The sequence below is a fragment of the Plectropomus leopardus genome, chromosome 23 (genome assembly GCF_026936395.1).
Source record: "Plectropomus leopardus strain MGB_pleo_1.0 chromosome 23, ASM2693639v1, whole genome shotgun sequence".
Taxonomy (NCBI): Eukaryota; Metazoa; Chordata; class Actinopteri; order Perciformes; family Serranidae; genus Plectropomus; species Plectropomus leopardus.
This window is the reverse complement of record NC_142198.1, coordinates 10,984,081-10,999,001: the sequence shown is the minus strand read 5'-3', so window position 1 is coordinate 10,999,001 and position 14,921 is coordinate 10,984,081. Positions and strand designations below refer to the sequence as shown.

The 14,921-nt window shown below is 38.8% G+C and overlaps 1 protein-coding gene across 8 annotated transcripts in view; it reads right to left on the bottom strand.

The window, feature by feature from the left end:
• The window catches only part of kcnip4a (potassium voltage-gated channel interacting protein 4a), a 155,230-nt gene that overhangs the window by 11,289 nt on the left and 129,020 nt on the right, over positions 1-14,921 (bottom strand). For 6 of the 8 annotated variants that reach the window (XM_042511812.2, XM_088073182.1, XM_042511816.2 and 3 more), the window contains one exon: positions 4,667-4,791. In XM_042511812.2, coding sequence (XP_042367746.1) covers positions 4,667-4,791 — 125 coding nt within the window. Of the gene's footprint in view, positions 1-4,666; positions 4,792-5,880; positions 5,981-14,921 lie in introns of all 8 variants that reach the window. The other 2 variants (XR_015775625.1, XM_088073180.1) reach the window with 1 other exon arrangement.

Below are 14,921 nucleotides of genomic sequence, written 5' to 3'. Positions count from 1 at the left end.
AGAGACAGAATGAGCACAAGTCTGTCTCCATATTGTAGTTTGGCAAGTCTGTGACCTGCTTTAATGAAGTCTGAGAGTTTGTGGAGTGTGTGATTCTTTTTACAAAGAACCAGCGCATAAATCCAAATAATGCAGCATGTGGAAAACTATTTTATACAAGGCACAAGGTAGATTTAGTAGTCATTTTTTTTAACAAAGTTTAAAAAATGAAATTACAATTTGTCCTTGATCCTGCTACATCTTTGTAGTTGAAGGACAAGTTAATTAAAATCACCAGCGACTATGAAGATTCCATCTGGTTGCTTGGGCATGTTGCTGCTGATGGCATTATACAATTCCTGCAGTGCATTTTTGAATTTTGCATCGTGGTCATCAAGGTCGCCCATGCAGTGCAACAGCTTGATCTGGGATGTTAGGGTTTAACCATATCTCTATGAAGATGTGTGCAGAGCAGTCTCTGATTTCCCATTGTTGAGTGAGCCTCAATTGCATCTCATCCATTTTTTTCTCCTGCGACCGGAAAGTAGACAGAAGACCGCTTGGTATAAGAACAGCTCTCAATCAAAGTTGGGTCAGCCTCGCCCTGATGCTGGCTGTCCTCCCTCTCTTTCAGATTGGTTTCTCCCCTCGGGTCTGAGAAGCCGCTGTTGGTGTACTGTATACTATTGGTGGGGATCCTCTCACAGTGTGCTGCATTCAGTCCAAACTCCACACAAATTTTTCTGATGTTGATAAGTGCTTCTCTGTCATAGAAAAGTTGTGCCTCAGCAGAAAGGCCCATAAAGTTGAAAAACTAGAAAAATATAGTAAAAAAGTAGCAAGAATTTGAGGAGCTACTGGATGCTGCATCTACATGCGCTGGCTTCGTCATAGCAACATCCTCATATTGTGGCATGAATGGAGAAAACTATACAAGATGAAATTCTTGATTTAGCCTTTTGGGGAATTAATACTGTGCAAAAAAGTGAAAACATCTTTTAAGGGTGCAGTGACTCCTTGGAGTCTTTGCTTTATGCTAAGCTAACCTTCTCCTGGCTGTAGCTTCCTTTTAACAGAAAGATATGACAGTGGTATCAATCTTCTCATCTAACTCTTGACAAGAAAATGAGTCAAAGTATTCCGCCAAATTTTCTCAGTTTACTATTACACAGCAAAGATGTTCTGCCTTGGGAGAAAACCTTGAACATCAAACATATCCACTCTAAAAGCAAAGTTGCTCCACAGCATCTTTGTACATTTGACACAGACAGTATTCCTTTGTTGTTTAGCAGAGCTTCTGTTAATTGGAGCATTGTTTATGTTCTACAACACTGCATTGAATGGCTTGTCAACAGTCAGACTTCTGTTGAGGAAGTGCAAGGAAATGTCATGTAATTAAGTACTTAAAGTGAGGAGGGGGAGATTTTTCAAACATGTAATTTCACATCTGCGTAAGCCTGTGTGTGTGTCTGCACACAGATGGGTAATTACATCTGTCAACACTAATAACACACTGATTAAGCGGGACAGTAATATACAAATGGCTGTGTTCCAAGTCAGCTTCTTCTAACCTTGCTAACTCTTCCTCACAAACATGACAAAAATTAAAGGTCAGTAAAACTTTGTGATTGTTGAACCGCGTCTGACACTGACAGCACAATTCATCCAAGTGTATTTTATCTCGTCTTTTCAGCCTCATCATGACACAGGCGATGAGGGAGGCAGTTCTCCGATCGAGAATAAAGCCAGTGTGTTATCTAGTTATCATCACGTACAACACAGTGCTCCTGCAATTCAATCTAAAGTTCAGTAAAATAGTTACACTTACTTGAAGCTTGAACTTCTTCAGGTCCTGCCAGGATGAATGCGGATAAATCGCTAAGCTAAAAGTCAGGACCTCATTCACACACACTTCTTTATATGAGTCATTAATATTGAGTTTTCTTTTAATGAATTTTTCTCTGCATCACTGAGGCACTGACAGATGACTAAATTACCCCATTAAGGACATAATATAATTATATTATGATATTTTTTTCATTCATAATTTTAGGAATTTAGTTAAGCATCTTAGTATACATGGATATTAATGAAATTTATTTATATCAAATTAAACTATTTTTCTGTATCTATCTCTCTTTCTCTCTTTTTTATTGGAGTTTTTCATATCTGTATGTTTGCCTCGAAATTAAAAGTGAAGGGCAAAGAGGGACTGGAATAAGTACTATGCTGTGTAGTAAGATAACAAATCAGAGAATCTTCCAGTTGCCTTTGCATGTCGTTCCACCGTATACATTATTCAGTGCCAATCTCATTAGATGGAGCGACAGGTCAGAAAATGTATTTGTATTCATTTGATATCCTTGTTAAATTAGCTCATCCATGATAATAAAATCACAAATACAATTTGTGAAATGAAAAACTGGCCATGCATGAAATTCTTCTCTGAGACTCGTGAAGCGATGTGCCAATAAACGGAGGGGGGAATGAAATAAATGTGTGAACAGAGGCATCATCGCTGATGGAAACTGTGAGATCTTAATCTAAAGCTTGAGGCAGTGCCCCGGACTGTGAACTGTGAAAGCCCAGCAGATTTAACCAGACATGAGGACAATATTGTGTTATTTCCTGTGGTCTGCGGTCAAAGGATTTATGAAACAATGGCTGCTCTCATACCTTTAAGGTGACCTTTGCTTGAATTCTACCTTAAGAGCAAGATCCAGAGCTGGAGATCTTGTTTTGGTCTCTGTTAGACATATTGCTGAATCAAAGACAAAGCTCCACTTTGACCATCTGTGCTACAAGTGACTGACTCGTAGAGTTTGTTGTTAAGACAAATGACCTCATCCTGCCACCCGCAGGCACTTGATTTTCTGTATAACCCTGGATAACAAGGACAAAGGGCCAGATTTCTCATCATGGGAACCATGCCAGCTTCTATTAGTCTGGCTGGCCTTAAAAGCTCTGCCAATGTCACCGGGTTGGGGCAAGACAAAGATGAGCTGTTTGACCCTGGCCGTTAAAAAATGAGCAACACTTTGGACTTGGTTGTAGACAAAAGCTGTTTAATGGCTGCATTATAAGTGCCATGCCTTTTTGTCTTGGTTGAATTTGGACTCCTGCCGCAACAACATCCGACAGCAGTTATGAACTCTGAATAAAAATGAAAAGATTTGTCCTCAGTACAAATTAACAGTTAATAAGTAAATCTACAGCAGTCTCTGTACGGACTGCTTCATCCCCCAAACTTCTGGTATATCAGTTATTCACTTGCGGTTATTAATTTTGTAATTTTGTTAAAAAAACATATGCATTTTTGCATGCCTCCATAAAACAAATAATGAAAAAACAGAGAAAAATCTTGAGGAATTGAAGTCATAGGCAACTGATTGTAACAACAGCAAAGCTATATCAACATCTGTTTGCAAACTCTTACACACCTTTTGCAGTATAATCCAAGTCTCATTTATGCTATATGTTATACGTTGTATGTCATATTGCTCAGTATTTCCCAAACAGCTGCTGGTTTATCACTACGTCAGTCGGTTAGTTTGTTTGTGCTGTTATGTGACTTTGTTGTTCAAAAGGGTTAGTTTGGATCCACCAAAGTCACACAATAACACTAACTAACTAATCGAGGCAACAATAGACAAGCAGCTTTAGTTTTGAGTGAGGTAAAATTACTGATTTTGTCAATGGAGTCTTGCTAACATTTCCTAGTAAGCACTAAACACAAAGTACTGCTGAGGTTGATGGGAATGTCATCAATTTTGTAGGCATTTGTTCAAATGAACATATAAGACAAACTCTTCATTGTTATGCTATATCAGGTTGGCCTCAAAGTGTGGAATTCGCTGATCAGCTGATGTTGCCATCCTCGAGCAATGCCACTAGAATGGCTAAAAATAAATGCTACAGTAAGAAAACCAATGATGGTGTCCATAAACATATGCAAGATTCTGTCCCTTGCTGTTAGAGGAAGTCAGGCAGTCTGTGCGGCACAAATTAAAGGCCTCATTAGTACACTTCTTACCTCTTACTCTGTCTCAAGTGGAAGTGGACTAATGGGCAGGCTTTACAGGGACTTGGCTGGAGCAGAGTGCAGGCTCAACAGGAAACTGAAGCTCCATGGGATTTCCTTTGTCACAGAACTCTCACTTTTCCTCCTCTCTTTCATCGCCAGACAATTTGGGTTGAGTTAATTCTGGGTCATCTCATTACGCCTCACACTAGAGGTGACAATGAAGTGAGGTGGTTTTATATGGGCTGCTCTGGAGGACTTTGACCTGATTACTCATCAGTAATCTTCCACAACGTGTTGGAGATATGACCTAATTATTCTTGGCACGGTGACAACGTACGGAAAATTAAATTTTCGGTGGTAAGCACAAGTGGACATGATAACATTTAGTGCAAGATATGGACGATTCAGTAAAATAGCATTAATCAGATTATTATTCTAGTGCTGTTCCAGTGAATACCAAATAATGAAGACATCTGTAAGGACATGGAGCTGTCCGAGCTTCCTGTCAACCAAAGAAAGTTATAGAAAGAATAAATCAAATCAAATCAAAGGAAAAACATGTTTTTTGATGTCAAAGAAAGAGCGATGTCCAAGAGAGAACAAAGCCAACTGAGCTGTACATTATGTATGATGCCGAGGCTTCATTGTGGTCCCATCACTTACATTCTTGAAGCCGCGGTACAGGATCTGCAGCTCCTTGCGGGAGAACCGTGTCTGGGCTTCGAGCTGTTCCAGGCCCTCTGGGCGATGGCGGACTGTAGATAGTTCAAGCTCATCTTCAACGCTGTCTGGAGAGGAGGAGGAAGGTCAGATGTAAACAGATGCTGTGCACAGAAGCATGACTGAAGCTAGAATTTGACATATCCCATCACACGTCCAAATATCAGCTAACAAATAAGCAAATTATTTTTGAAACTTCTCTATCCAAAATGTCACATTTGGGCATGAAATGGACACAAATTCAATAACCTTGACAACAAAGAAGATCCATTGAATTGACTCCATTCAGACACCTATTTTCTGCCCTTTATATGAAGTCCTTTTGTTTGCAAAAAAATGAAATGCCCTTTTCTTCCTCTACACCAAATACGACAGCAGAGGTAATTAGTGCTATTGAGGCCTCAGAACAAAGTTCTCATGGCAGGGAGCCTCTTCATGAACCCTGTGAAACTTTTTAATGGGCCTGTAATGATGGCAGATGCTGTCTGGGTCCTGTCACTGACCGCACTGTCCTCGCAGCACAGTGTTTGACTTGTCTTGTTGGCGCCGGGCCCCTCGTATACCTGAAGTGTGACACAGTGTCTAAATGCCTCATTAGCTTCAAGGGTACTGTTGTGGCCCACAGCCAAAAGGCCACGTCTTCTAAGAGACCACAATTAACCCGCTGCTATGGAACTAATGCTCCTTATTCACAGATGATGTTCACTAATTTATTAGAAAGAAAGAAAGTAGCTCCTTGATCTCATTCTCATCAGCTAATTAGTTGCATTTTTTTCTTTCCTTTTTTCTTGTTTTACATCAGACAACCTGTTTGTGTGTTCACTGTGTGAGTTTGATGATTTTTTTTCAGTTGTGACAAAATGCATGTCGAAAATAAAGAACATTTTACATTCAAATTTGAAAATATATCAAATCACACATTCAACAGGTATTCCTCTTAACGATGCAATTTTAAAACCAAAATAACCTTTGTGAACGACTGAGACACAAGACTAAAAATGCATGTTGTTGCTCAACTCCAGCTCGAACAATCATGTGTGACTAAAGCTTTTACTGAGTGTGTGCACACCATACTAAGAAAAGTCAAAGAAAGGAAAAGCGTCTTAGACAACAACAAAAAATTATCACAAACAGAAAGAAAGCCTTGGAAGAGCCACTTGCTTTGATTACTGGAGGATGGCTTTTTGGCTGTGGAGCATGGAAAGAGCCTCATGAGTCGAGCTCTCACTCCGCGCTTGTGGACGACCTGAGGGTAATCTGGGAAATACAACGTTAGGTCTAACGGTTACCCAGACAACTAACAGCCTCAGTACATTCTGGGAAATTGGACATGCAAGAGGCAAAAGTTCATATAGACATACGTAGGTCTGCCGTGTGGTTGGTTCTTCAGGACAACAACAACGTATTTGAGATTTTATTAGATTAAAGCTGCAGCCTCAGAAGGCAGCAAGAGATGTGTTCTTGAAGAGGTCAGACTTGAAAATGATTGTAATTATCATATAATGAGCTATGACCTATGGTAAGTAAATTTAATAAGAACAGAAATCCGAACACAAGCACAAACAACTGGTTTGAAATTAACATGAATTTTAACAATATCTGTGGCGTACTCTAACCTATAGTAATTACTTTGCTGTTATTTTTGCATTTATGCAAAAGTACAAAAAAAGTGGGAAGGTGATATGGAGTGTTGCAGGAATGAGTCCTAAAATCCAGAAATGAGTCAGCTTTGTATCACTTCCATTTCCCGTGTCTTTAAATTCAGTGTTTTTTTGCTTGTTTGTTTGCTTTTTTTTGAATGGGGGTTTGGTTAGATGCCTGAAATAAATGTTGTGGTTAGTAGATTAACAAAGATTAGCAGACTGTTAACTTTGTCTTATTAGGTCAACCAGATGTTGACCAAATTTTCCTTTGAAGACTTAATTTTCAGTGGAAAAAGACAGTAATAAATTTTAATATAATGACATATATGTTCTTGCAATCTGCAGCATAATGCTAAATATTTAAAAACTCAATAGTATTGAATCATGACTTACATATCATCATAATATTGTATTGTATATTGTATTAATATTTTGATCCATTCACAGCTGGTTTGAATGGAGGAGCGGTGCAGCTGCTACAAGTGAACACAAACTTTTAAACCCAACAGAATCATTTCACTTGGAATGCGCCTGATGTTCTGCCTCTCCATCTGTGGCAAGAGTATGCTCTGACAGAGTGATGCAATTAGTAACTGAACAGTATATGTTTCAACAGCGCTCCTAATGAACGGTACAGCTCTAACAGTAGAAAATCTATTCGTGGCAGCAGATGTTTTAATTGTGGTGGGTTGCCTCAAATAAACAAATATTCGGGGTAACCCTGGATGACTTTTGCTTGTGATGGAACTTATTTCCTGCATTAATCCTAAATCCAATGCAAAATTGCTATTGGCTTTCTGTCAAGGGAACCAGGGCAATCCTGACTGTTGGTGGCAAAATAACCACTCTATTTGGCTGCTATGTAGCATGGCTGTGGACTCTTATGACAGCTATGCTAGAGACTGTGTATCTGTAGATACAGTAAGCACAGAGGTGCTTCAGGCAAAATGCTAATGCAGTTAGATGAAAAGTGCAGAAGGAATTTCCTTTTTTGCTTCTTGTTTGTTTCTCTGTGTAAACATATACAGTGGCAGCACAAGTTCAATGCTGCCTCATTATAGCATTGCTGCAAGTCACGAGCAAGTAGTTCACTGGGTTACATTACTTATTAACAAGTCCCTTAGCACACTGTAGGTCATCAGTGTAAAAGCCAGGTTCTGAATATGATATGGAGCCTGTGACCTCACATTAGGGTCTAATGTGACAACTCTTCAGGCGTCAACTCTTTTCACACATAGCCAAGCATGCTTCTTAACAAGACCTTTCCTCCTATCAGCTTTACAAAAGCAGCATGATCAATAAACTAAAGTGGTCTATCCAAGGTTTCAATTGATGACCACAATACACACAAACAACTCAAAAAACGCAAATGTCCTATGCAGCACTACTCTGTGAGTATGAAAGTCATTCAGTAATAAGTTCACAGTCTTGCCTAAAAGCTCACAAGCCCATTTCCCCTCCCGCTCTGGGCTATTCTGAAAAATTTAGTGTGAGGTTTGATGGCAGCAGTGGGCATTAGGGTGAGCTCTCGAGTGCAGCGAGCCATTTGTCAATCACAGCAACAGCAAAAAAGTAATGGCAAAGGTAGAAGAAGTTAAACTAACATGAAGGCGGAGGGTGGGAGTTGTAAGAGGCCATTATAAACCTGGGCTATAAAGGGACCTAGTATTAATAATTACATCTTTTAACAGAAGCTGTGAAAATTGCAACATAAATCTGCAACCTGGTCAGGCAACATCATGGAGGTCCAGTGGAAAATTGGCGGTGAGTGGTAGGATGGCTCAGTGTAAAACTACTGGGCAAGAGAAAAATGGTACATGACAACAAGGTTGTTTTGGGTCAGTTAAGTCGGAATGTCCTCACCCATCTGCAAAATCGAAACGTATAACGACTACATGAAACACAACTGAATTCAAATCTTTTTTTCTTTTTTTGCACTATGTGCTCTATGGATATGGATGTTTGATTTTGGAGCTTAACTGTACCTTTAACAGATCAAGAAAAAGATTACAGTTTATACTGTGCTGTATGAATTACTGTACCAAATTTCATGGCAATCCATTTAACAGTTTCTACACTAAAAACCATAAATGTCAACCCGGTGGCAATAGAGGAACAGTCAGTCATTACAATTCATTCTCTTGCCACCCTAAATGTCTGCACAAAATTTTATGGCAGGCCATCCAACACTTGGCTGCTCAGGTGCCCAGCAAAACGTTCAAGAGAGTTTAACCAAACTTGACCTTAAGTCAGATTTCCTTTAATTTCAAAATCTTGCCAAACACCTTTTTTGCCAAGCTGGCAAGGACCCCTGACAGAAGGTTGTAAAGTGAAAATCCCATTTGGTTGCAGCCTTTTGACCCATTACAGTGTGCCAAATCAAACACAGCACATATGAGCAGATGGTCAACAGCTCTTGTATAAAGTAACTGGCATTTTGGTGCACAACAAATCTTATAAAAAGCCCACTGTTGATTTTGTTAAGTCATGCTGTTAGCTTATGAACAGTTCATATTGCTCTGCCCTCTAAAATGACACAAAAACTTGGAGATTTAGAGGATAAAGACACACAAAGTGAAACTCTCATCTGTTCTTGTTACCTGCCTGACACACACCTTTCCTCCTGAGTGGAAAGGAGATGTCTGAGTGCCCTCGCTGAGCTTTAACTAGACAGATGTTGCCTTTCTTTGTGGTATTGGTCTCGACAGCAAGCTGGCTTTATTTGCACACCAAGACATCTTCCCTAGTTTGAAGCTGAAGGTGAGTTTGATAACCTCAGTATATTCTTAAGCACCTGAACAATAAGTGATTTAGAGTGCAAAGTTAAAGAGCGAACGATCTGTGCCATCGCTAATAGAACTGAAAGCATGACTGTTGGTGAAAAGCTAAACGAACATGAAGGCAATGAAAATCTTTAAAGTGGAATAAAGCAGAGTGTGAGTGACACAGCGCTTAATCAGGCAGGAAAAGAGCATGCAGTCATGGCTGTCTGATTAATGTTTGCCCTTTTAGTTTATTGACAAAATGGATCAGACGCTTGAGTGTGATAATGTAGAGAGGACGGCTCGTGCTGTGCTCTGGTAACCACAAAGGTCAAAGGTTAATATTTTGCTGATAAAGACAGAACATAAATGGGTGTTGTTGTCCTGAAGAATCAAGTATATCAAGAAAAAATTGAGTCAAAACATTTTATTGATTCTAACATTACGTGTGTACATATAAAGGCATGCCATACTTTTGCCTTCCTTGAAAGAAAAGACCTGACTTCAGCGGATTGTTGGGTGCCTGCTGCTACAATATAAAGGAAAGGTTGCAGCTGACTGTGCAGCTCATCAGAAATGTAATTCATAGCCACCTTTGGGTAACAAAGCTCCCCAAGCCATTTTAGCCTGCAGCTATACAAGAAAATGAGATTGAATGTCTTACAAGGGTTATAAACAAAGACAAATGCCTCAGCAAAGTATAATTACCACGGGACACAGCGCTACTTGCTTCGCAGACTATAGCCATAAAATGCTCGATTGCATAGTATCTTCTTCATCAATGAGCCAACAAAGCTGCAAAATACTTAAATTCTGAAAAATGTATGTGAGCATATTACCCTCAAAAATGAGCCCAGACTGATCAATCATAGTTCAGCTGCTATACTCCCTCAGGATTTGTGACTCAGGAGTAATTTATTTCAAAGGTAAAGTCAAGCTGGAGGGTAAAACCTTGCAAGTCCTAAATCAATTGGATCCATGAAGCGAAAAGGAGTGGTTAATAAATATTTGATAAATCTATATCATCTGCAAATTTAAATGTCCTCAACTGACCACGAACGGCTGCGTGATATCAATAAATCTTGGGTCAAATCTTTCGCTGAAGCATGCAGTTTGTTGAACAGAGCCGCTGAGCTTGCTGCTTCTTTGTTGTGGCATGAGGGTGTATGTACAGTAAGAGCTACACGGAGGCTAATGATGCCCTGGAGGGCCACATGGGATGGATGAATTTAATACAGTAACTGCAAAAGCCCCTCAGTTGATGGTTCAAATTAAAATTATTAAATGAATCTATGATAGGGGATGTCTAAGTTTAATCTGTGGGAAATTAGAAGAGATTGTTTTTTTAATTTCAGGCATTGATAGCATTTATCAGTCCTTGCATATTATTTCCTCTCTTGCTTAGTTGTTGCAAGCCTATTTCCCAAAACGTTATCAGACTAAAATAGTGCAGTTACATCTCTATGTGTGATACCAGCGCTATGTGTCTTCTCTCAAGAGCTTCTCCTGTGTGTTCCTGTGTGTGTGTGTGGAGGACGAGGTCTTAACTTATAAAATTTAGCACCAGCTCCTCGCCGTCCCTTCAGCGCCACGGCGCCAAGAAGGCGGGGCGCACAAAAGTAGGCCATGACTCCAAGGGAGCACAACTTATCTTCTGACAGTTTACATGATAGTGTTACAGGCGGCAGCACCAAGCATGTGAGCCCATACAGCTTCAGTTGTGGTCTGAAGATCTTTGACCACGCCTGGAGAGTGGCTCTGTGTTACAGTTAATAGCTGACTTCGTCTAATTGAATGAGTGTCAGTGACCTCTCTTGGTTTCACTTAATGCTTTGACTTGAATGGACTGTTTCCACACAGGTAATGTGAAAGCCCCTTTAAATAATGAAACAAGATGAGGTCAAAGCCTATTTTTTGGCTGGACCATGTCTGAAACACTTTTAATTTGAAAGGAGGGCTTTTAATTTGAAACAAGAAGTGGCAGCATTCTTCTACTCATATGAAGCTGGTGACAACATGTAAGAAACGTAACGCTACAAAAATCTGGCTCGATTATGAATCACAAGGACGACACATTTGCCCCACATATATAATATGATAATGTTATTAGCATAGGCCTTTTTTTGCATAAAAGGCAGAGCAGCTAGTGGACTTTCCCTCTACTGATATAAAGCCGGGATAAGTCACACCCAAAACAAATTATTGTTTATTCTCTGTAAACACACACAAAAAAAATATATAAAAATGCCATTTCCACTGAGGAAAACTGTTACAAAACAACAATGGCTAATGAGGAAACACCAACACTTATGTCATCAGTTACCACAACCAGTTGTGTCTGTCACTCACTCACTCACTCACTCACTCAGTAGATTTGGCTGGACTCACATTCTGTGGTCCAGCCAAATCTACTACAACTAATGTATCGTTCTTTAACAAAATACAAAATAAAAAAGGACGTTTTAACCATTGGTCAAGTAGAAAACATTTAATCATATTAGCATGCTAAGTTTTCCTTATCAGCATTAAACACGCCAGCATCAGATCACATAGAGAAGGATGTAGAATTTGTTTTCAATATTGTCTTGTTACGGAGGAAGTTTTTTTTATACATAAATAAGACTAAACCCAGTCTGAACCAATGAAAGAAAGAGTTACAATTCTATGTAAGACTATGTAAGTGAAGCTTGTTAAAGACAAGAAAGCTCTTTTTTCATAACTAAATATGTTTACAGTGATTTAAGATAGCCCTGTTTTTTTTAATCTAAATGTATCATATGTTTTATTATTTTATTTTTGTTCTGTTTCTCTGCTTTTAATCTGTTTGTATTCTTTTTTATCTGTTATGTTCAACCTAAGGCAGATGTTTTAAAATGAACAATACTTGAATTATGCCTTGTTTGTTTGTAATCAAAGAGCTTTTTTTAAAAAGTAGCGGATCATGCCAAGCTAAAAATGAGCCTGACATTAAACATTTAAATAGTCAGTAGAAACTCTAGATGGGAAGCATAATAGCTGGAGGTTGGACAAGATGAGCTCTTTGATTCAAACACACTTCAACATCATTAGTATTCTTTGTGATCAAAAATGTGTAACAGATGTATGTACAGTCTTACATGTACACATAACATAAATAAATATTGGTATACCAACACATCAGTGTCACCAGATTCATATATAGCCTCTTTCATTGATTTGCTACAGAAGTTTATGATAGCACAAATACTTTGTAGTGAAGATCAGCATTTAGTCAATTTAGAAGCTGCTTGCTCAGCGGCCCCTTAATAAGTGTATAATTTCAGAAACAAATGCAGAAGTGTTTCCTATAAAAGTGCCATGTTTGTACAGAAGGTTTAAATAAAGTTTTCCTCGCTGATAACAGACACTTTACAAGCAAAGGTACAGCATGTGAAATTTTACACCAAACATTAGCAAACTGTTTGTGGTTTTCACAGAGGCAGTAACTGATGTTGATGTGTGGCTCAGAACATGCCAAACTGTCAAATGAAACTTCCCATCAATAACCTCCCACTGTTGATGACACGCCATCCTGACAAACCTAACACCTGAACCAAACTCAATACCGATCTTATCTCAACCTGAGCTCACTCCTTATATAGCCTGCTCCATCTCCTGGCAGCACAACACAGAATAATCAACCACCAATCTCAGGGTTTCGAGTTCATCACAAGGCTGCACTGTGTCTACTGTCGTCCATTTAAGGGCTAAATATGTAAACATAGACACAAACAGGTATGGATGATTGCAGACCGAAGCAGCATTAGTTAGATGTGTTAAAAGTTACTTTCAGGCTTTAAGCTGATATTAACACATCAGGGGGATTTAAATTTAAATTTAAATTCTTGGGCTTCAGTTTGATTTTATCATTGCTTTAGGCACAGCATAATCAGCAGTCATTTTCTGGGACATTTCAAGTCCCTTCTGCGAGTGATTGTATCTGGCGGTGGTCGCCAGCACTTGCCCTCCCATCTTTCTTCATCTTAATGTAACTCTTTGGTTGACATTCAAACTGGTTTAGTTCAGAAATAATTCATTGCTGCAAGAAGCAGGGAGCTGAATCTCAACTGGGACCAAGAAAAAGTCTTACTCCATGGGGGGTTCCCTATCAAACCACCCTTGATGCTGTTTGCTGGACAAATATAGAAATTCAAAATCATTTCAATGATAATTTAAAAAACTGTTTTTGATAATGCCTCCTCTTTTTATTGATTTATTCAAACTGTTTGTTTTACATGGCAATGACTAAGAACATGGACACTTAAAGTAAGATTACTTGACTGAATTGAAAGACGAACACTTTCGAAGGAATATTTTGGCATGTTTACTGTCCTCACACTGTATTTAAGTCAGTGGCTCCCAGGTGTTAATCTCTTAAAACCTTCATCTGACACCTGTGGATCTCGAGACAGATGGCTTCAAAACCAGAATCAGGGAACTACTGTCTCTTTCAACAGCAATGATTCAGACAGATTGAAATCCACAGAGATTTAAATAAGACTGCATTCAAATGAATAACATTTACAAAAACTCTGAGGATTCATAATTTGCAGGTGTTTCAAACTAAAACAAAATCGTCTTCCATCAATGGAGAAACCAAAATTCATAATGACATCTGGGAAAAAGTGCGAGTTTAACTGAATGATATTTAGGTTGAAGCTAATGATTAGCAACATGCTATGCAGGCTGGTCAATACCTCTTTTGACTTTGAATTTAAACTCTCCCATCTTTCTAAAGGTCAACTCGGTATTAGCAACAGTGTACACATGGAACATTCACAGAAAGTCAAATAAGGTCAATAACACAAATCCAGAGGCAAAAGCCTTTATGGGCAAATTAAATCTAAGTCAATAAGCAAGTGCCAGGGGGATAGGAGATCATTTCTAAGCTAAATATTTATTGGGTCAGTGTGCAGACAGCACGGTCACTTTAACACCTCATTCCAGCGTTGAAGTCCCAAGGTTGCATGTTGTTTTCAAGTGAAACAGGGACAAATGTGACAGACACTTTGTAACTCGCAATCAACTGAAATTACACCCAGCGAGACATGAACAAGGACAGCAGATGAGCAGTGTCTGGCAGCCTGGCCAGTGGTGGATTTTATCCATGTTGGCATGATTCCAAGAAAAAAATAGAAAAAAAAAGGACAGTGTGATATCAATCTGACCTGCCAGCTTAAAGTTGCACCAATGTTATTGGCATGAGTCACTGCCCAGCACAATACTAAATGAGTGGCTATTTTGTTCAAATATTTTGCAAAAGTGATGCCTCAGTCAACACATTTGCATATATATGATCCCTCTGTCTCTTTTTTAAAATTCAAAACATAGGAAGAATTGATAATGGCATGTTTACACATCCACATGTTGTCACTCCAAAATCATGAAATATGGCAGCTTCGTCAGTGGCCCTATGCGTCCAAATAACACTCTAGGAAACCCTCTAGCATCAGTTTTGGACGTACCAGTTTCCATGTCAATTTCCTCTCATTAAATGCTAGTGTCTTTTCAAAACAAACTTCCATGTTCACAGGTATCTGAGTCTTTGTTATCAAAACTTCTTTAGGTTTAGGTAACAAAACTTCTTGATTAAAAGGTTAAGATAAAAAAGATCACATTTTGGAAAAGTATGTTTTTCCATAAATTACACAGTTAATTAGCTATATCAATTTAAATAGTTGTGATGCGTTTTTTTTTAAACAATGAGACAAACCAATAACAACAGTTAACAGCAAACTCAAATGTGTAGAGGAAAAAAAATATAAGCAAAGGAAA